The sequence below is a fragment of the Mesocricetus auratus genome, unplaced genomic scaffold (assembly GCF_017639785.1).
Source record: "Mesocricetus auratus isolate SY011 unplaced genomic scaffold, BCM_Maur_2.0 Super-Scaffold_6730, whole genome shotgun sequence".
NCBI lineage: Eukaryota > Metazoa > Chordata > Mammalia > Rodentia > Cricetidae > Mesocricetus > Mesocricetus auratus.
In genome coordinates, this window is record NW_024429184.1 from 75,628,175 (window position 1) to 75,651,803 (window position 23,629).

The following is a 23,629-nucleotide window of genomic DNA, read 5'->3' on the forward strand; positions in this document are numbered from 1 at the left end:
CCCAGGATTTGAGAATTGGAAAAGATTAATAAGTGAGTACTACAGTCATGGGTCAGTGTACACCATGTGTGTAGCATCCGGACACTGGGGATTTTATCCCAAGAACCACACACAAAGTAGAAATGACAGCCATCTGTCTGGGACAACCATGTGGACGATGGATCAAGACAGGACATTCAGAAGGAAGAGATGTTTAGAGGGAACAATATTGGGTTCTTTGAGGAGCATTACATTTTTGACAACTGGTGCTGATGGTGAGTAGCTGAAGGTCAAGATTAAGATCCAGAATGGAAGATGGACATGGTTCTTAAAGAGAATATTAACAGTGAGAAAACAGCCAAAACTGGAACTGGAAGACCAGCTCTGAATGGCAAGATAGAGAAAGGGGGCTTAACAATAGACAGATTTAGAGAAGGCTGCAGAGAACCTGGGTTGTTAGAAGGAGAGATATAGATAAGTTTTTATCAGCTGGACAATAATGTTAATAGAAAGTGACTGCTAACCCACTGTTAGCTCTGTCAGAGAGAAAGTCACTGGTGACAACATCCAGAGAAGCATTAGTGGAATTGGGTTGGAAGCCAGATGTCTGTGTATAGGAAAAAAAGATAAGAAAACGAAAGTTTCTGGATAGTTCAGTAGGTTTGACTCAGGAGCAGAGACAGCATTATAGGAGGCTGGAGTATATGTGGGAAAACAGCAGAATGATAAGAATTGAAAGAAAGGGGAAGAGGAGGAAGGAGACACAAATGCAAGGAGAGCATCTTGGAGAACCCACGCTTAGAAAGAAGGATGAGGCCTTCCTCTACACCAGACAGAAGAAGGTACATATTCAGAGAGCTGTGCAGTAAGCACAAGGATACACAGCACCATTCAGTGTTGACTAACGCAAAACTCCCTGCACAGTTTTGTTGACCCATTGTGAAATGCAAGTCTTCAACTGTGAGTCCCATTAGCATGTCAGCTTTTATTACTTACTACGTTTATATAATGAGACTAAAAATTAAGGCTTCCACTTGATCAGAGAGACCTTGAGACCCAGAAGAGCTTGAGCGTATCCTCTGGAAAGTAAGCCATCATAAAAGATGCAGGCAGTTAGATGGGTTAAAGCAAAGTGGATACTGTTCTTTAAGCTGCAGCTGTCTGCAGGAAGGAGTGGCAGAATGATGAAACTAGCTTCTCTCCAGAGCACATGTCTGTGGAGGGAAGTGGTCAGAGAGGAGGTAGAGCCTAGCAGCCTGCAGATATCTGGTAGCTATTCAATGCATTTCACCTCATATTTCTGTTTTGCACCAGAGACAAAACAAAAAAAATTGATAGTTTTATCTTCATGGTTAACATCCCTTCCAGTCCATCTCCTCATACCCTGCTTGCTTCTTGTCTAGGAGCTGACTTCCCTGCTTCATACCTTTGATTGAAACTGTTTAACATCTTCCTATCATGCTTAAAATAAAATGCAAACTTCTGAAATGGTCTGTATGGCTTTACCAACTGGTAAACAGACGAGATCTAGTTCATATACTACACACTTTACTCATTTACGGTGTGTTTGATAGTGTTTAGCCTGTGCTAAGTTCTGCATCCATCACCAACGATAGCTTTAGAATATTTTTATTATCCCACAAACCTTCTGTCTTGTCACTTAGGATCCTTTCAGACCTTTTCTTCCAGTTCTAGATAGCGAGAAGTCTACTCTATATGTCTGTAGAGATGCATCTTCTGAACTTTTTCTATAAGTGAAATCACACAGTTTGTGGGTTTTGTGCCTGACTTATTTTTTAAGTTAACAGTGTTTTTCAGCACATATCAGTATTTCCCTTACTTTATTGGCAAATAATATTCCATTATTAAATATGCTACTATTTTCATTCATTAATTGGTAGAATTTTGGGTTGTGTCTACATGTTGGTAATTGTGAATTGTGCTGCGAAGAATACCACGGCATAATTTGTGTGAATATGTTTTTATTGTCATATATGTAGCTTGTAGTTATATTGCAGGATTAGAGGTAACTCTGTGTTTTGCTATTTGAGGTAATACTGGGCATTTTCTGATGTGCTTGGACCATTTTATTTTCCTATTAGTAATGCACAACCTTCTTCATGGATTGCCAGGATTTATTACCTTCTCTTTGATTGTTTTTTCAATCCATGTGGGTGTAAAATGACATCTCACTTTGTGTTTCTCTGTGGCTAATGATGCTGAGTGTCACTTGTGCTTATTGTGTCACTTGGATATCGACTTTGGGAAAATGTCTGTACAAATCTTTTCTCCAACTTAAAAAATAGATGCATTTAAAAATTTTGATTATAAGTATTATTTCTTAATTGTGTATCACAACATTTCCAGGCATATACCCACTTGATTATTTCTAGTTTCTTCTACCCTTTCTTGCTCTCCTTTGACCATTTCTAACTGGGCTGCTATTTGTTATTGGATTATAAACATTTACAATATATTATAGATACATAGACTTTAGAGGTTTGTATGTTCACACAAGGATCTTTGTGTGAGTGTCACTCTGTCTCTCTGTCTGTGGGTAATGTGTAGAGTGTGTGAGCATGTGCGCGCATGCCTGTGGAGTCCAGAGGAAATTTTGGGTGCTATTCCTCGGGAGCCATTATTTTGAAACAATGTTTCTTGCCCACTTGGAGCTCAACAAGCAGGCTACCATAGTTATCCTGCCTGCTTCAACTTCCCAAGCAACCGGATAATAAGCACGCTGCCATATCCTGTTTGTTTGTTTTTAAACATGGATTCTAGGGTTTGATTTCATGATCTCATGCTTGAACAGCAAGCCTTTTCCTGAATGAGCCATCTCCCCAGCCCCGACACATATTGCTCTTTACTGTGTCAAATCAACAAAGCTTGATTTGATCCCTTGATGTAGTGGCTCCTACTCTCTAACTGATGTTATTCTTCCATAGCAGTTATCTCTACTTTAATTTGTGCTCTGTGCATGTATTTACTATGGCTTTGGATCTGTCTTCTCAGTGGGAACTTAGTTTGAGTACTGTCCATTTCTGCATGTGTGTCACCCATCCCACGATGCTACACACTGCCACAGTGGAGAATCTGGACCTCGGAGCAAGATACCAGTCCTCAGGAGTTCTGAGACACTGATTAACTAGGAAATTTGTAGGGTTTTTGTGCTACAATTCCATTTTAATGATGAAATAATGGATAATTTCTGGTTGATATAGCTGTTTATATAACATTCCTATCAGTCTGTAGAACAGAATAAAAGCAATCAGTAAATATATTTGGATGTGCATTAATGATTTTCTTTCTATGTTCATACCCACTTTTCTACTTTCTGTTTAATTAGTCTACATTACTTTAAGAAGAAGTGTCATCATGACATTTCTGCACATGCATAATAGTGTACCTTGATCAAATTTATCTCCTTTTACCTTCAAAATCCTTCCTCCTTTTTTTCTCGGTTCGGTGTCCTTTTTTTCTGTCTCCTAGTCTCTTGAAGAACATCTCCAATATGGAGCTGCTGTGAGTGGAGTACACACTTGTGGACTCCACTTGTGAACTTTCCTGGAGTTCTGAACTGAACTGGACTCCATGGTCCTGGAGTCTGCTGAGTGTTTGCAGTACACCATGACTGTGTGTGCCGTTTAGCTCATGCAGTACTCACCATTCTAAAATAAGTTTGTAATAGTACTACAGGAAATGTGAAAGATACAGAGATTAAGCGCATCTCTGAGACCATAGAGTACATATTCCAGAATTAGATCCCATGTCAGTCTAATGTTATAGCCAAAGAACACCCTCATTCTAACTTTTTGCCCCAGGTCAGGGTTCACAGTCTCCAGCCATAATGATTCAACCCCCAGATCACTTGCCAAATCTTCTCCAGCACACTGGCTTTGTGACTCCTACTGCATTTCAGTATACTATGTACTATTGATTTTCTTATGTCCCATCCAATCTGTAACTGTTCTCATGGAATCACAAAAGTTCACATTCCCTAAGTGACCCTATCTTGGGTCTGGGATTTGGTAAAAGACATGTAGATGATAGATTCCAATTGCCTCTTTACCAGAGAAATCCAGCATGAAGAATGATAATGCCAGGGGAGGTTTTGTATAGAGACTCTCACAGTATAGTGAGTTAATTCATTATAAATTATGAACAGTGTCTATTCCCGAGAAGTTTGGTTCAGTGCCTGCGACATTGTTCATGTATAAGTCTGGAAATTACCTTTATCTCGTTTAGAATCAGTGTACTGAAGTAAATCTATTTGTATGTTTGTGTAAAAAAAGTCGTTTTCTATTGTTTTAACCCTCTGTTTTTCTAGAAGTGCCCAATTTAGTTCTCTGAAGCATCCAAGCACATAGTCATTCTTCCAATTTATATACTTGGCCTAACTGTGACAGTCCTATAATGTGACTGTTTTATCCCCTCTATACCCAAGCTAGCAGTTTTGTGAAGTGGAAAGTATAGGGGTGTTACACATATGTTTATCTTTTTGTTTTTGTCTTAGTGTGTGTGTGTGGGAGGTTCACGTGTGTACATGATGTGTGGTGGGGAGCACTCACCATGCATACACATTTTAAACCCTGAGGTTAAAATTGGATGTCTTCCTCTGTCACGCTCTACTTTGTTCTCTGAGACAGTGTCTCTTACTGAACCAGGAGCTCCTTGTTTGGCTAGACTGACCAGTATCAACAAGCAAGCCTCCAAGACCTGCCTGTCCCTGCCTCTACAAGTCTAGGATGACAGGCACACTTGACTGTACCAACCTTTTACATAAATGCTGGGGATCTAAACTCAGGTCCTCATATTTGCATTGCAAGTATTTTACTGATGGAGAATGTCCTTCTGTGTATATGTTTCTTTTATTGGTTGATAAATAAAACACTATCTAGCCAATGAAGCAGGAAGATAGGCAGGACTAGGATAAGGAGAATTCTGGGAAAGGTAGGCAGAAAGAGCCCATCAAAGACAGTCACTATGTAAACCACAAAGGAGTAACAGGTCCGGACATTCTCTGGTAAGCCAAGACCATGTAGAAATATATAAATTAGTAGCTATGGGTCAAGAAATAAGAAGAGCTAGTCAATAAGAAGCTTAAACCATCAGCCAAAGGGTTGAGGTGGCTGCAGGACCAGGCTGGCGGGAAGGAACCTCAGCAACATTTTAACTATCAAGTTATCTTACCAGACCCTGATTTTGTTTATTTGTAAAGTGGATATCAATCTATTAATAAATTATTCATAATATTCTTTCCTAACTAGGTATAGTGGCTCATTGTCTCCAATTCCATACTCAAGAGTCTACGACAGAAACACTATTATGGGTTTGAGGCCAGTCTTAACGATGTAGTGTGTTTCAGGACAGTTTGGGTTAAACAGTGAGATGTCCCAAAACAAAACAAATGAAAACTAAAAAGATCCTCTTTCCTTTTCAGGTATAGCATCAACAGAACAAGATAACCAACTTGAACTATGCATTTATTCATCAAATTATCTAGTCTGAATGTATACCTTTATGCTTACCACTTTTACACATGCTGTGGGAGCTTACATGCTTTATATGTAAATATTTAATGCATTGATTTAATACATTATTTTCCTATCATACACACTGCTGAGAAAGTGGCCTTATGCTGGAGTCTACTTATCTTATTAATTAGCGGGCTGGTCCTCATTCAGATGACATCAGTCTGGCTAGACACCTGCTCCTGGAGGGAGGTGGAGTCGCTCATCCTTGCTCACAGGAGCTTCCAATCTGAGAAGAGCAGGTGGGGCTGGGAGAGGGCAGGTGAGGTTTCTCACAGAGACACAGAGCTGTGAATGGATGGGGAAAAGAAAGAATTAGGGAGATAAAAGAAAGTTTTTCTAGGTAACTGCAGCAAGGTACTATTTTATGAGCATTCTTGTCAGCTTAGAAAACTCGTCATATAAATTAGATCTTTAAGACCAGGGATTCCATAGTTTGGGGGCATTTTATTTCTGTATACTTGTTTTCAGAAAACTGTCATATGATAGAAAACCAAGAAGAATTAAACACATAGAATCATACAGCTGTATAGTGGTTATGTTGGATATGGGATAGAAGGGGAGTTGGCACAGCCAGGAGGTGGTGGCTCACACCTTTAATCTCAGCACTTGGGAGGCAGACGCAGGCGGATCTTTGTGAGTTTCAGACCATCCTGGTCTACAAGAGCTAGTTCCAGGACAGCCTCCAAAGCCACAGAGAAACCCTATCTCCAAAAACCAAAAAAAGGGGGGTTGGCTAAAGGTCCAATGTCCTTATTAGAGTAGATGAATAATTGATAAATATATAATTCTGATTTATCAATATCAATAAAATAATTTTTTATTGAAGAAGGTTAGAGCCCCTCAGTATCTACCAGAACAAACCACTCTGATTCAGCAAAGGTCCATTGGTTGATGATGCAGTTAGAAAAAATAATACAACAAGAACTTGAGCTGGACTGACCTCTGGGCCATTACACTGTTCAAACATCACCATTTGTACAGTCAGACTCATTGTAACTTTAAAGCCATATAAAGAGGGCATTAGTTAGTGTTCCTTTGTACTTTCAGCCCATGTCATTGTTTATCTGCATTCCAAATTTGTAGTATTATGAAAACCCATTGCATAAATTATGTTTTAAGGATCAGGGTTTCCATAGTTTTAAGGAATTTTATTCCTGTACCTCCTTTAAAAGGGTTACATGGCCAAAATCTTGTGTTTTCTTTCAAACTATGTAACTTGATGTTTGTAGTTCTGGGGCCTTGTTTTTATCAAACCAGCCAGATTTTTTCCCTCTACATTTTCCTTAGTGATCAATAAATGAGTTCAAACCAGCATCTCAAAGATCTTTATTTGACTGTCTCTTTGATTTGAATGACATGGTCATCTTCCCTATCAGAGTGGCAGAAACTGCATCCTGCCATTTTCAGAGGACTTGACTATGCCTGGCTTCTCTTCTCCAGGAAAATAGGCTTTGAAAGATGATTTCAGTGTGTAAGTTAGTGGCTCCCTACATAATGCAATTCTGTACCTGGAGCATTTGTTACACAGATATTAAGTGAATTTACTATTTGTGATATTATTGTCCTCTTATATTTAGATAAGATTAATATTGTCCATCCTTTCTGTAGGACAGCTGAGCCAAGTAACTCAGAAGGAATATTGATACCTTTAAAATCTTTCTCACGTGTTTACTGAAACCACATGCATGGAGCCCTACTTTCTGAACTTTATTGGAATTCTGGTATGTAAGGTCCTGTCCAGGACAATCTTCCCAGTTCTGGAAAGATGAATGCTAAAGCACCTGCTTTCTGCTTAGTGATAGCCTTCTGTTCTGAGAGACAGTTTCCATTTCCTTACTAATACACACCAGGAAAATGAAGATGTTTCACTCTAATTTCTCTTATTACTCCTCTCTTTCTAACTGTGTTGCAAAATGCTTTGGTCAGGGCTCTGACACTGAGCTATTTACATGAAGAGCAATTCAAATATATTTTTCAGTAAATGAAAAACAGGTTTTTGCAAACTCCAAGAGGTCTCTAGTATAATGTGTCCTTCAAAATAGCCGTAATCAATACAGAACTCTTTTCATGTGAGTGTGTATCAGAAATATACTGTGCCATTGAGAGGAATTTACTAGGCGGTTAATTCCTTGAATATCTTAAGGAATTTGTATCATTGCTTGGCATTTTAATTTGTCTTTATTTTATAATTTGTAATAAACTTATTTTATTTGCTTTTTGAAAATTTAAATATTGTGCGGTTTTCGATTTGTAATTTGCGAGCTTATGTTTGACAGTCCCACCTGTAATGAAACACATAATTACTGTTTGCTTCTTGATATGAATGGCTTCATCTGAAGGGAAGGGCAAGTTCAATAATCTATAAAGAGTCTTGCAGGATGTGCTTTAATGTTGGGACAGAGCATTCAGTTTGTATCCATTCCTTTCCATCATGAGGTATTAATGCTAGAGCAAACAAATGGCTCTGAAAAAAGAGGACGTAACTGTCTGTTCCATATGGGCATTTGTTAGCCTTTGGGTTTAGGGACTCTTTGGTGTGTCTAACTATTTAGTAATGAATTGTTAAAGCCGTGGTTCACAAAGTGCAGTCTCCAGTGATCAGCATTAGCAACACGCATTCCCAGGTCAGGCCCCCTCTCTAACTGTGATCCTCTGGACTGTATCAAGCTTATGCATAACTCTGATGCAGGCCAAAGCTTAAGGACCACTGCCCCATTCCTTTGTTATCAATATAGCCTGTGGACCAACAGTAGCACCTGGTGCTGTGTAAGTACTCTATGATGTCACACTAGACCTTACAGTGTCTACACAAGATCCTGCCTATCAGCAAGATACCCAGGTGATCTCCATATATATGAAAGCCCAAGGTCACTGGTCTAAGAGTTCAGGATTTAGAGCCTTGAACTTTCCAGTAAGAGAGCATCTTTCATTCAGAGGCATTTGGAATATGTTTAAGTAGAGCTCCATGGTCCTTTACTATTTGTCTAGCCCCTCAGTTATCTCCGGATTAAAAGGCAGAAGAGATTTATAAACATCTTCACTGAACAGTTCAAATTGTATAAGGACATACTGATTCTACACCCTGTGATGGAAACAGGACTGTAATTTGGTTAAAAGAGCTGTAATATAGGTAGTGAATCTGTTACAGTCTGTAGGCATATTTATACGTAGACACATATATGTGTATGCGTAATGTTTGTGTGTGTGTTCTGTAGCAATGACCTAGTATACAATGATGATCTTGACAGGGACAAAGTCATAATTTTCAAGTCTGTTAATTTTTGAATTTACTTTGCAGTTATAAAGCTATAACAGACATCTTTTTCTCCTAATTTCATCTCTACTGATGAATTTGGCTTTCAGTAATGTAACTATTTTAAGGAAATCTTTTTGTAAGTGAAGGAAACTGCACAAATTAGAGGTTTTTTATTGCAGTGGGGCTTTTGCCATGCCGCAGTACTAAAGAACAAGTGACACAAAGCTTTTGAGAGTGCAATGAAGTTCACTTCCTTCCCAGGCCTTTACTGTTACGTATTTGTCAGTGATAAACTCCGTTTCCAGTCAAAAACTGTCATTGTTCAAATAAAACCTTATTTGTCAAAAATAATTTTATCATGGAAACGTATGAGCAGGAAAGGATTAAAACATCCTTTGGAAATCTTCACCACACCCCATATGTAAATAGGTCTGTCACTCCTGTGTTTGTCCACAGCTCCAGCTCCAGATGAACCAGGGTAGTGTGTGGTGGCAGGAACAGCTGACTCATTAGTAGAGAGCAGTGAAAGGTAATTAACCCTGGGAAAAGTACAGCTGCCATGCGGGCTGTTCCTTTTTGTAGGATCTGATTAGAAATTAGTGTTAAACCACTGATTCTTTTTTTAAAGACTATCATTGAGAATTCATTTTCTCTCTCAGGTGTGTCCCTAGAAAAGGTTCTCCAAAGTACTTATGTGTAGAGGTCTCAAATACAAACAATGTTTTCTCTTAGTGGTAGACACCTGTTTTCCCTGTTGTGGGATAGTCTTTAAAATAACATCTCTGGCTATTGAATGTGGTACTACCCAGACTCATACTCTGTTACTGTTTGCATCACTCTAAGGCAGTGGCTCTCAACCTTCCTAGTGCTGCGGCACTTTAATACAGTTCCTCATGTTGTGCTGACCCCCAAGCATAAAATTATTTTCTTTGCTACTCATAACTGTAATTTTAATTAATTGCAATATAAAAAATTTCTGGAGATAGAAGTTTTCAGAGGAGTCACAGCCCATAGGTTGAGAACCACTGTTCTAAAATAGTGTTTTTTGCAGTTAATAAACTGAAGATAATTGATATTTACTTAACTTTTCTCTTTTCTTTTTTCCATGTTTTCTCTGTTGATGATTCCAACAGTAGCAATGGCAACTCTCTGGTTCAAATTCAGTAGCTGCTAGGGAAGGTAAGTGGTGCCTATTTAAAATTAAAATTACACACAAAAATGCCTTTCAAATGTCAGTGTCTTTCAAAAATACATAGTAAGTTAAGAAATTTGATTTTAGAAAACCAATAAAGATGTTGGTATTTATTAATATCAGTACTGAGATTTGTGGCATCACATATATGATGAGGAGCACTGGCACTAAAATTTTAAGAATTCATGTAGGTGACTAGAGATTGTGGTGCACAGGATGATTGCCTCCCTCCCAAAGATGTGTTTGAAATTGGTGAATATGTTACCTTGCATAACAAAGCATATATGAGTCAGTTAAGAACTATGTGATGGGAAGGATTTCCCATAACAAGCATGTATGAGTCAGTTAAGAACTGTGAGATGGGAAGAATTTCCCAGACTGTAGAGAAAGAACCAATTATCTGTGGTTCTTACGAACAGGACAGTATAAAAAATGAGAGAGCTAAAGCTGGAAAAAGACTCAACCAAAACACCCTCTCTAGCTCTCAAGAGGAAGGAGACTTAGTCACAGAAAGTGTCAGCACCTCGAGGCAAGAGTGACTTGAAGTGTCATCCAGTAGCTCCATGTTGTCAAGAATATAGAAATGGACTCTGTTAAACCAGCTGAGTGTGAAAATAGATTGTCCCTTACAGTTCAGTCTGACTTTGGTTCACACTGATAAGACCATAAGAAGGCCCCAGGCCTTCACAATTATGAAATAATAGTAAGTCTGTTTTTAAGCTACTGTTTATGAATATTTGTCAAAGAAATAAAAGAGAATTAAGAGAATAAGCCAACCAATGGGTGGGATATATATTACAGCTATTAATATAAATCCTAGAAGAATACTCTGTTTCTGAATGAAAAAAATTCTTGAGAGGCCAAAATTAATAGTCTAAAATTATTTATTTGGGGATGTAAATGATGACCATTGCTACTTAGTGATTATATCTTCCATTTTGTAACACTTCTCCATTCCAAAATCGCTACATATCATGTTTCTATAAATGCAGTAGTTGTGTTACTGAAAAAGCAAAGGAATGCATGTTTTATTTACCCCTTCAGTGAGCCTGAGTAAGCACGAGTTTGGGAAGGAATAATGGAGTATCAGAGAGGGCAGAAGCCGAGGTCTCTGCTGCAGAAGTTCAATTTATATATGAAAGCAGAGGCTGCCATGTGAACTGCTTGTCACCTGTATGACACAGAAGCTGGTAGTGATATTACTTGACTGTCCATTCACTGTGTGTAAATTGGTGGTAATATGGAATTCCCATAGGCATGTCATGATGATGAAGGGACATGGAACAGTCCAGTGCCTATGAAACTCATGTTTCCTGATAAAACTCCAGTAAAGACAAGAGATATTTGCTTAGTAAATTCTATCTCTCTTCACTGTTGATAGAATTGCTAGACATGTTTTGTCTTTCCTCCTGCAAATGCTTAGTTCCATTTTCCTTAGCAATATCAAACTCATCAATTTTGAATGTGTGGGCATATTTCACTTAAAGTAAAATGTAGGTGGCCAATGGTCAGGACCTTCTGGTAAATTCTGAATGAAAAAAGGGAGACTCTAAGAATGAGGTTCTCATAGATCTTAAAATAGGTCAGCAGCCTTCCTAGACCAGTCATTTCCCCAAATGTGGCTAACTGTATTTCATTTTAGATTTGACATTTCTCAAGAAGAGCCAATTTAAGGTTATGTAATTTTTCATTTTAATGAGGTAAAAGTCGACATTTGGTAAAAATCAGGCATAGATCGATCACAATTCATACATTGTCTTCTTTATATTGGGGAAATATTTGAACACAGAAAGAAAAATATGTTGGGTAGGGTGACTTCAGAACTCTAACCCCAGTATTTGTGAATCTGAGGTCATCTGGGTATATAGCAAGACCTTATCTCAACAAACAAGCAAACCCTGTCAATTTTCTTTAGCTGGTAGAACAACCAAACTGACTAAACCTATAATATCCCAGATGCTGAGTGTCTGGGATTTATCTAAATCAATTAATAAGCTATAATCTCAAGAATCTGAAAATGATTATATTGGGCTTATTTCAGCTCAACAGTAATGTATTGAGCATACCCCATAGCCATAAAATGGTTTCTAGAGACACAGCTCTCTATCCATGGTCCTACCCTATCCTATTAAAAACAGAAAGACATGAGTAAATGGAGTGCAAGGCAGAACCTAATTGTCATCAAAATTCTGCGGAATGCTGTCTACCATGAGTGGGGGCAGATTTTGTATTTCTCATGCTGAAGGGGGATGCTTTTTGGAGAGTTACATAGTAAATGAACAAATTAAAAGCATTTAATTTCAGATAGTTAATTCAACCATCTTCTGTCTTTAACTATTTCACAATTTCATAAAAATGTAGCTTTAATGTATTGACCAAGCCAGTTTGACGATTGCCATCCTTTCAATTAGTCTTTGATAACCTTTTCCTATTTTATTCAGGGTTCTCTCAGCATCTACAGAATCACAGTAATCTAGAAGCTGTCTAGGCCCCACTCATGTCCACTAGTTCCTCTGTCCTCTTCTTTCTAAGGATGTTCCACATTATATTGGGATCTTTGACTTGCCTGTTGGTACTGTTGAGGTCAAGAGTTGTGCCTTAAATATTTTTCATACCCATTATTTCCCATGGGGCAATATGTATATTGTTGCCCAGTAACTGTGTATTGAACCATTAATAGTATATTTTACAAGGAGCTTATTTGAAAATGATCTATGTTAAAGAATTCTTGTTTATAGTGATAATTAAAGTCTAAGAATTCTTTTTCCAAAATCCATTAGCTCATTGGCCTCAATAACTGAGAGTCACGCCATTTTCTTTTTAAACTTCAGTAGATTCTATCCATTCCATTTTCATCATCAGATAAAGAAGACAAGCAGCTATAGTTTTTTGTCTTAATTCATATTTAAAGAATATTGTGAAGATGTTAATGAAAACCAAACAGTTACTATTGAGAAAACTAGCAGACTTATTGTAAATATTCTAAAGAACCTCTTGATGGTAGTAAGGAAAGTGACAAATGTCCAAGGATATCAAAAATATTGTGTGACCATCTATATAATAAAATGACCTAAAGAGAGAAAATTCCCTTTACATAGTAAAAAGCCTTGTGTTTTTAATCAACAAGTGTTCTATGAACTCTATTAAAAGTATTTTTGACATTATAAGGATGTTCAGTATAGATTTACTCAAAATAGCACATTTAGTTGTAACGGAAGCTTTGAAGTTAAGTGGTTAGTGTAATAAAACATGGTTTCCATAGTTACCACAGGAGAACAGAGAATAACTTTTATTTCTTTGGAAGCCAGGAAGGGGCTTTAAAGAAAAAATTATGCAAACAGACCCATGAAGGTTTATTATTCATGGCTTCACATCTGATTGGGTTTTTAAATAAAGAAATTCTTGATAGTGTAAGAAATTAGAGTGTTTTCACTAAAATCTAAGGCAGTGCATTAAGAAATATCAACCTTCCTGTTCTCTGGGCATTGTAAACTCAACTCTGAGTCAAAGGACAGATTTCTTAGCAGACAGCTCTGTCAGATACATTTTTGTTCACAGTACTTTCTTGATAAGCCATGTTGTAAACAAGTTGGTTAACACCTACCTGCTGAGTGCAGTAACTCATTGCTCATGGCCGATCAGGGGCCACAGGCAACTTTATTCTTCACTATAGATGTATCCTGTTGGAATGCTTATGGAAGGGAACTTGAAATCCTTATTAGTGAAGATGTCTTCAGTGACAGCCTCATTGTTAACAGTTTATATATGTTCTTTCTGAGTGTTGATGGAGGTCTCTGTCACACTGTCCTCTGCTGCATCTAACCCAAGGAGATTTGCACAGTTGCCACTTAAGACAAGAATGACATGGTTTCTAGATTCAACCTTCAGCCCACCAGTCTTTAAAGCAGTTGTGATTAACAGGACTTTTGCAAAGTTTCTATGTAGTTACAAGGACAGTTTCAATCTTCTGTCATTTTTTTGCATTAGCTCTGATTATGCTTTTACCACAAAAATGCATTTGTTTTAAAGGTAACAATACAGACTGGGAGAATAGCTTATGTTTCATCTATATTTATCAGCATTCACTGTACATTTGTGTCTTCATTACCAGGAAATATTAAGGGACATTGTGCCATCTATTCCTGTTTACAGTTTATTATGCAGAGATAGGAAACACTTAGCATGTAAAATGAATGTAGAAATTATTCCTGGATAGAAACACGGACATTTCCCACTCGTTGGCTCTTTCTCCTCCATCACCGGATCAGAGTGTAATTGTCAGTAATCAGGCCTGCTTGCTGCTGATAAAACCACTCTGAATGCTAGCAGCCTTCTTTGTGTGATGACTCAATTATTCCAGAAGTGCCTCATCAAATCTGCCCCATCAGCTGGGCTAATAAATAAGGAGAAGAAACTGGCCCCCCAAAGCAAATTATAAATCCATTTGCATTAACCATTTCTCTGGTCCATGATCTAGGCAGAAATAAGCATGGCAGATTGTGTTAAGCTTATTTGAATATGTTTATAATGTTTACAGCATGCAACTTTTTTCCCACAAGGTGTCGGAATTATCAGTCATGAATGGCATCTAAATGCAGTTATGTTAATTACCACATGGCTTTAAGTATCTTTGAGGGCTAGTTTGTTGCTTAAATCAGGTAAAAGTTAAATCATCTTGAGGGAGAAATAGAAGTCTTATATATAAGGTGTTGGAATTGCTTCAGACTTTGTGGAGAAGATACTGTGATTTTTTTTAAAGGATTGCAGGGACAAATATCAATACTAGAATGCATACTTGTGTAAATGTAATTGTTAGGTCTGTGTGACAGTGAAAGTCACAGTTATTTCAGTCTTCTATATTACTTCAGCCTCTAGGCAAAAATGACCTGTTCTGAAAGGAAATCAGAGTTCTGTAGAATTCCTTGCACTTAAGATTTCTTGAAATATTCTGTAGGACAAGATTCAAAAGCTGGGCAAATCACTAAAATGTCACTAAATCATTCAATGGTAATTAATACATTGGTTGATAAATTTTACTTTATTCTTTTAAAATTACCAACTATTGAAGTTTGGTTTATATTTGAGCTTTACTGATTAGTCAGGGAAGCATAAAGTATTCAAACTGGATGAGGAAAGGCAATTTGATACATAGAACAAAATAATTCATCTTATTGAATATCCAGTATCCTCCAAAAACCTAAATGATCCTACTTTCTCACTTTGCAGTTTTCCCTGCAGAATATGCCAGACTGACAGAACCTACTTGTCCTACTCCCACTATGTTCTTATAACTGACTGGTCTGGTTGTGAAAAAAAGTTTATGAGCAAGAAGAAGCACTTTTATTTGCCTAAAAGACTTAAATGAAACTCATACTTGTACTCATTTGTTCCAGAAAGCAAAGCATATTCTCTACTACCAACCTGTAATGCTCAGCAGAAGAAATTTATTTTTAACAACATAAATATTACATGGCAACAAACTCACAAAAATTTGATGCATAATTTCATAATAGAGAATTTTGTGCTTTAAAGGACAAAAACTATTCTAAGGCTTATTGACTAGAACTTAAAAAACCCAAACAAACAAACAAAAAAGAAAAAACAGAAATAAATGTCAACAGAAATTATCAGAAGTAAAATGACAAATGGAAACTGAAGAATTTCATTGTGCTTGCTGTTAGCCATACACATTATATACATATGTATTAATATGTACAGAAGTATGGTAGTATGAGATAGTAAACATGTATTTATATGTACATGATAGAATAGAACACTGTTATACAAAATTTGGCTATAATCTAAGTCATTATAATGATTATTATAAAATAAACCTTGAAGTTTAGAACTGCAAAGAGCTTGTATTATAAGTCCCAAGAAAAGATAAGTTAAAGATAATCCCTTTTTTCATTCTAGATGGTGAATAGTCTGTGAAGCTGTTAAATGTTAAACAGTGGATGAGAGAGTAAAACTGTTAAAAGTTGTTGAAGCAGAACCTCAAAAAGTATTGAGACACAACAAAATATGCTGGTATTGTTATGTGTACTTGTTAAGGAAATAAAGCCAAGTGGTCTTTGGAGATTACTTGAACTTTTTAGGCTTTTGAGAGGACTGTTGTTCTTGCTCTTTCTGACTAGACAGAGCAGGCTGGTTTCACTGGTAGGCAAACCCTACAAAAACAATGGCAGTGTTGATGAGCTTCTGTTAGTTACCTGGCATTGATGGTGGTGGTGAGACTATGATAGAACTTGTTGATGATGGTGATGAGATTATGTTAGAGCACATTGATATGGTGGTGATATCATGATAGTTAGAATACATTGATGGTGGTGGTGAGAACATGTTAAAAACGCATTGAGGGTGGTGGTGAGATTATGTTAGAACACATTGTTGGTGGTAGTGATGTCATGATAGAACACATTGATATGGTGGTGAGATCATGTGAGTTAAATACATTGATGGTGGTGATGAGGTCATCTTAATTAGAACACATTGATGGTGGTGGTGAGGGGATGTTAGTTAGAACACACTTATGGCAGTGGTTAAGGTTAGGCCATGTTGGTGGTGGTGGTGATATCATTTGCAGATGGTGGTGAGTTCATGTTAGAAGTATGGTACACACGTTGAATGACACATTCATTTGCTCCTTCACCAAACTTTTCACCTTACATTTAGTTTGGAAGATTTAATAAGTATTACTTCCTTTGGAACTATATGTAAACCTTCAGTTCTTGGTTTGTGGGTCACAGTTGACATACTGATTAATTTACTTAGTCCATTCCTCCACAAAACAAAACACAATCTCAAATGTTTCAGGATTCTTTTCTTTGAAATAATATACCAGATACATTATATTGCATCTTGGATTTGAGCAGAACTGTCTTTTTCAGAAGCAGGTACTCATTCATGAAGCAGTTATCAAGGACTGGCATCCTCTATTTCCAGAAAGGAAGTCAGAAAATAGGGTACTTGATGTTGACTTCACAGAGCTAAGATACCTGAGCATCTGAGTCATTACTTAGCAAGATGCTGTGCAGCCCATTGGCCTGCCATACTTTGGTTTCCATGTGGTTTCACCTTTTAGGGTTGCTGTTTCAAGAAAGTAGGGGCTTCTGAGAAAGTGCTTGGTGAGCATCCAGGCCTGGAGGTGACTGTCTTAACAATGTGTATTCCCCACAGGCTCTTATGCATTTAAGTTGGGGAAAGGTGATTTTCTCTTAAAGAACGTGGAAAACAGAATGGCAAATAATACAGCCGGGCAGTGGTGGCGCACGCCTTTAATCCTAGCACTCGGGAGGCAGAGGCAGGCGGATCTCTGTGAGTTCGAGGCCAGGCTGGACCGACAGCCTCCAAAACAATACAGAGAAACCCTGTCTCGTAAAACAAAAAAAAAGGCAAATAATAATTGCTAAACCAAAAAAAAAGGCATTTAATAAAATTGGGGTTTTAAAGATATCTCCTTGTCATAGTGCATATATTGGAAGGGAGGAACCCAGGTTGCAATGGGAGGTTCCTGTTTGATTTTAATGGGCATCCAGAGAGGAGCTGGGTGGAACTGTAGTGAGCAACTCAGAGTGGGTGCCCTGAGAGGCCCTGCTCCCATTTGTATCTCCCTGTGCTTCACATCCTGGGCCTTTGCATGTCAAATCATATTCCTAAACTTATCTTTTCTCAGCACCCTCTGCACACTTCTCAAGCAGATCTCAGCTGTGCTGCCTCCATTCTAGTCTCCAGGGAGGGAAGCCACAGCAGATGGGGTTAGGGCAGAGGGCTGACGCATCTGACAGCAAACGGCTAGGCTGCTGAGTCGAAGCTGTGAGCATCAGGAAGCTCCTTCTCCCAAGAGACCCAACTAACCACTGAAGAAAGTTGAAAATGAGCCCTTTGAGAAGCGCTATTAAAAGTAGTAAAAAATTGCAATTGTGCAGATGACGTGCTGCTGTGTGCTTATTCGGATGCTAATGAGTTTGACATTAGGGAACTCAGAGGCTTTACAGCTACTCCCTTATGTGATTCAGTTCTTTATTGGCAATCTTTGAGAAAATAAATGGAAAATGTATTGCTAATAAATACATAACACGATAGGGCATTAGACAGAAAGCCATTACTTTCAGGATTTAGAAAGAGCTTTGTTCACCAGTGTGACTGCTTCCAGGATCTTTTGTTTTAGGTTGGTGTGTGGCAAACAAAGGGAACTAGGCAGGTGGAAAGCTCCAGAACTCTTTCTGAACCAAGAGTGCAGCAGAATGAGCCAAAATCAATTTTTTTATTTCTTAAGTTGCGATCAAATACAAAGTAAGACTTCCCAAGCTGCAGCATTCCCTTTCCATTCTTCTATGTGGGCAGCAGTGTGTCCTGTGTGAAAATTTGCTGCCTGCTTCTTCACAGCCACAGTTGCTGACTTGAGTTGCAAAAGCATCTGATTCGTGTCTGGTCAAAGCCTGCAAGAAGGCACCTGTGACTCACGTCACTACCTCCATACACAACACAAGGCAAAAGCCCAGTGACAGAAGTTTCCTGTAAAGAAAGCTGAGAGCTTATATCTCAGAACTGTCAGCTGTAAACATGTAACCATGGACATGTGCGTGTGGTGTTAGTTCAACAGGGCCCTCTCTAGGATGCTGAGTGCATTACATTGGCTTTCAGTGTTGTTGTGTGTGTTTGGTTTTGTTTTGTTTTTATTTTACCCCACCCTGGAACCAAACAGAGGGGATACAGCTTTGTGCATGCGACTTGAGGGTAAAATAAACCAAAAGGAAGTTACTTCCTTGAAAAGAAAGTTCCAACATTGGTCATGGGATTAATTGTATCTTCTGCTGGCCTCTTTCAGAACAGATCCAAGTAACAAATGGTTCCTTGTGTCTTTTGCAGCATCATCACTAGAGCTCATTACAAATAGTACCTTAAATTTTTCTAAATGATGGTGAAGATTAATAATAATAATAATAATAGGAATGGGAATATAGCTCAGTGGTAAAGTGCTTGTCTACCATGCATAAGCTCCTTGCTTCAATCCTTAATGCCTTAAGAAGAATCAGATTATTATTATTAATAATACAATTTGTAGTATAGCAATTTCATTGTATTGTGACCAACCAAATTATAGGCAAAAGGTGCCAACATGCCCTCTGTTGTTCACTAAAGTTCATTTAAATAAGCATTTTTCTTGTCCAGCCTAATATGCTTTCTTTCTTTTACTTTTTCTCTCACTAGATGAATTTCAAGATTTTCCACTAAATTGAACAAAAATATTGGCAGACAGGTTACCTGAAGAAAGAATGGTATGGGCTCATTTTTATTATTAAAAATAGAATATATCAAAAGAAAAACAATTCAATTAAAGAATTTATATAAAGGCTATCCTGTCACTAGTGGTAACCTATTCATTGTTGTTTTTGAGTTTAGAATTATGACTGTTTTCGGCACAACAGTCAACTCACTATTTTAAATTGCTAAGCAGCTGAGGTTACAAACCTTTGCAGATCTACTTATTTGTGTCTGCCCTTACTGAAAGGTTCATAGTTAAAATAGATTTATGAATCTAATATGAGCTCATTTGTATTAAAAACTAGTTAGCTTAAAGCTACTTTAAAAACATGCTCTTAAAAGTATTCCAAATGACTTCCAGGGCTAGTTCCTACAGACACTGAAAAGTGAGGATTTTATTTTCTTTGGGAAAAAGTCTATTTGAAATAATGTATGTCTTCTGAAGGAATCATTTTCTAAAATTTGCATATTTTCCAGCAGATAAATCTCAATATAGGCAATGAAAAATGTGAAAGGCCTTTTATGTGTTGCTTGCCTTAAGTTTTATTTAAATGGGGCATACTTTTTAAATACACAAAACTCCAAAGACATAAAACTGCCAATGCCTTTATCCCTCCTCCCCATGTCACAAAGCTGTGACTCTGAGGCTATGATGAAGCAACTAATAGAAATCTTTGGCATAAATCTGTTACCTGTGGGAATAATAGAACTATTTGCTATAGACATTTGGCAAAAGGATGCAAACATATGGCTTTGGTTTACATTCAGCATTGCCAGTTGCATAAAGTTTCTGAATAGACTCTGCAACAGTGGTAGCAACATGAAGTCTGAAAGACAATGTGAATACAGTCTCCACTAAAACATTTTCCAAGCTTGCTTCAGGTCTAAGCTATTTCCTCTTAATGCTGCATTTCTCAGGGACCCAAGAAAAAAATTACCTTTGGAAATTATTCCACCTGTGAGTAACATGCAAAGGCGTGGTCTTTGGATAGAGCTGTGGCCCAGAGAACTATTCTTAGTCGGAATCTGCTTTCTCCTTCAGGTTTTCTGTTTGTAGGGGTATTAAAAAGGGCTAAGGAGACAAGAGGAATCATACATCTGAACTGAACATGTCATCCAACCTCTCAGCCTTCTATACAGAATCAAAGACCATACAGAAATAGGCACATAGATCTGGAGAAATAGAATCAAGAATAGGGTGCCTTAAACAAATGAGAATGAGAAAACACTTATAAATGTGTCACCATGGTGGGGGCTTTAAGACAGCAGCTTGTTAAAGTTCACATTAAAAATGTTGACACTAAACATGCTTCTATTCTTCCTGAGTAATCAAAAAATACACGAAAGCTAGACAAATAGGAGGGCAAGAGTGGAGAGAACCAAGAAATATTCTAGCCCAGCATTTCTTACCACAAGTCAGCATTCCCCTCTACACAGTATCACAGCTAATTTGTTCATAACTTTCCTTATGTAAAGTAGATATCTAGCCACCACTCTGGACTGACCCACAGTTATGTTTAGAACAGGCCAGCATCGCTAAAGGAAAGGACACTTAATATTGGGCCCTTTGTCCTCAAGCCAGACACATTTCATTCTGATAGACTAGCATCATCTGGTCATTTCGATTATTTTGACTTTCAGGTCTTTTCCCGTTTCTTAGATATCTTTTCATTATTTTATAAATTTCAGTTCTGATAAGGAAGTATCTATTAAGGATACACAGGATCTCAGTGTGAGGAACCCAGGGCTTCCTTATACAGCTACTGAACACCATCTCCATTTTGCCACGAGTTTCTCAGGGTTGAAAGGACATCTCATGGGCTGGGGTTATAGGTCATAAGAAGGCACTTGCCTAGCAAATGCAAGGCCACAAGTTCAAACCCTACTACCACCATGATAGATAGATAGATCTCACAAGAATGAAGTATTATGTTACATAATGTGATAAAATAAAATATTGCCATTTCAAACATGTCAGGATAGGAGCACAGTGAACCCTGGTTATGAAGTGAGAAGAAATTAAAGCACAGCTTTGTTGATAAAAAATCTTTTTGTACAAGTATGAGGACCTGAGTTCAATTCCCAGTATCCATGTAAAAATCCATTTATGGTGTGCACTCATAAACCTAGGACTGGATAGATGAAAACAGGAGGGTTCCTGGAACTCATTAGTCTTCTACTCTGTCTGAATCTGGGAGTCTCAGGTGACTGTCTCAGAAAATAAGCTTGGTCACTTTTGAGAAATGACACTCGAGGTTGACTTTGGGTCTTCACATGCACATGTGTGAGTGAACATCCACACACCCAGGTATATTCACACACACGCCATAACTTCTCCCCCACAAAAAAGCACACAAATAAAAATAACAATTTTACAAGAAGGAACATGATTGAATGTTGGACATATTAGAAGGATTTCTCAAATTAAAAGCTCCCGTTTGAGCTAGATATCAATACATGTTAACTATGTATGAGTTTTCAGAAATTACCCCAAAACAGAGTTATTACATTGACCTTCCCATGTGTTGTGAACCCGTCCTTCCCCTAAGAACAAGACACTATGAATCTGCTCTACTGTTACTGTGTATATCTGTGTTGAAGAAAAACACATAATACAAGTGAGGTTGAGTTTGTGGATTTTGTATAATGTTCCTCGAACCATTTCTCTCAGAAGACAGTCTGGGACTTCCTTTCAACCCCAAAATAGGTTTCAGATGTCTGCACTGGAGTGCTGAGGTAGCAATCGAGGTTTTGCCCTTGATATAATAAGCTCCAGTTAGAAGAGATGGTTAGGAAATTGTTCATACATCTCTGTATAGGTCTCTAAGTAAAGATCCTAAGTGGTATCTCTCAGTAGTCACCTAAGTAGCTTTCACTCTGTTGTTATTTTTCCTCTGCATTGTATATCAGTTAATTCTACTCCTGCTTCTTATATATCCTTCATGAAATGTTTATTGACTTTCTTCATTTTATTAATGTTTTTCCCACTCTCAAGTTGTTCTTACATTTGCTTGGCTACCCAGAACAATGCACCAGGAAGCCTTTTGCAAAAAGTTTCCCATGTTGCTTTATTATGTTACATTTTTAGCAAGAACTACCTTTTTCTTTCTGCTGTAATAGTGTGCATGCTGCATGTGAACTACACGTTACACTTAACTCTTCCCGATTTGTTTGTTAAAATAGTGCCTCACTGTATAGCCTTGCCAACCTTGAACTTGCTATGTAAACCATACTACCTGACCTCAAACACACAAGATTCACCTGTCTCTGTCTGCCATGTGCTGGGGTTAAAGGTGTGTGCCACCATGTCTAGCAAATTCATCTTAATGTGTTTCAGATTAAGAATAATAGCAATGGTAAATTAGAATTCCTTGTAGGCATCTTGGGAATATCTTCAATTTTTCTGCATAAATAATTGACTATACAAATGGTGTATAAAATCCACAGGACAGATTTTTACAATAAATTTGTGTTTTGAAAAAGATTCATAAGTTTTACAATGTTAACTAAAATAGTCTCGATAACCTTTTGGTGCCTAGACAGAAAGATAACCAAATATCACTTTCCAGAAAGGGGGAAAATAGTCTCTAAGAACTATAGTTTTCAAGATTAGTAAGTTTTGAAGTTGAAACTTTGGGTCTAATCATAGGCATGCAAAGGAGCAAGGCTATAATTTATAATTTATAATTATCTCACTGTCCTTCTCGCCTTCATCCTCAAGAGCAGTGTCTGTCATGTGGGGAGCACTAATATCAGAAATTTAAAACACATAAGCATTTCTTTGTGGTGGAAGTTCTAACATCTGTGAAATGTCTTTTCTTACATTCTAATTCAAAATCAGATCTTATTGGACCATGGCAGAGCTCAGTATCAGAAAACAATGTGAAACACACACACACACACACAAACACACACACCAGATCTTTGCTCTCTAGAACTTCTAAGTTTTATTCATTTGGATTACTTCCAGGGACTTTGAAAACCTTCAAAGGAAAGAAAGAAAGAAAGGAGAAAAGAAAGAAGGGAAGAAAGAGAGAGAAAGAGAAAAGGTAGCTTAACAAAATAGTTATGAGATGAGCTTTTAAGACCAGTCAAGGGGTGTTTATGCATCCCTCCCAGTGGCAATAGTGCAGTGGTGGATATGTAGGATGCCTATAAGACCCAGAGCCAAGGCTGGATCCTCAAAGCTCCTAGAAAAAAGACTGCATTTTAGTTTGTTTTTTAAACTTTTGTGTATGCCTTCAGGAACCCTTGACTGTCTGTGTTCTGGTTTTGGTAAAGAACTTCATGGAGTTCAACCATCCTTCATGTTGGGGCATTTTTTTAGAGTGACTAGGGAAGGTTAATAGCACCTGTGTTGCTGAATAATAGACTTGCATTATGTGCATGCTTGCCCATGGG

The 23,629-nt window shown here is 37.7% G+C and overlaps 1 protein-coding gene across 26 annotated transcripts in view; it reads left to right on the forward strand.

Moving 5' to 3' along the window:
• The window catches only part of St18 (ST18 C2H2C-type zinc finger transcription factor), a 310,888-nt gene that overhangs the window by 192,809 nt on the left and 94,450 nt on the right, over positions 1-23,629 (forward strand). For 6 of the 26 annotated variants that reach the window (XM_040741550.1, XM_040741527.1, XM_040741529.1 and 3 more), the window contains exons 3-4: positions 9,906-9,948; positions 19,175-19,242. Coding sequence is in view for 15 of the 26 variants with exons in the window: in XM_040741527.1 (XP_040597461.1) it covers positions 19,240-19,242 (3 nt within the window). In the remaining 11 variants the exon portion in view is untranslated. Of the gene's footprint in view, positions 1-7,085; positions 7,235-9,225; positions 9,299-9,902; positions 9,949-19,174; positions 19,243-23,629 lie in introns of those variants that run through there. The other 20 variants (XM_040741528.1, XM_040741537.1, XM_040741534.1 and 17 more) reach the window with 9 other exon arrangements.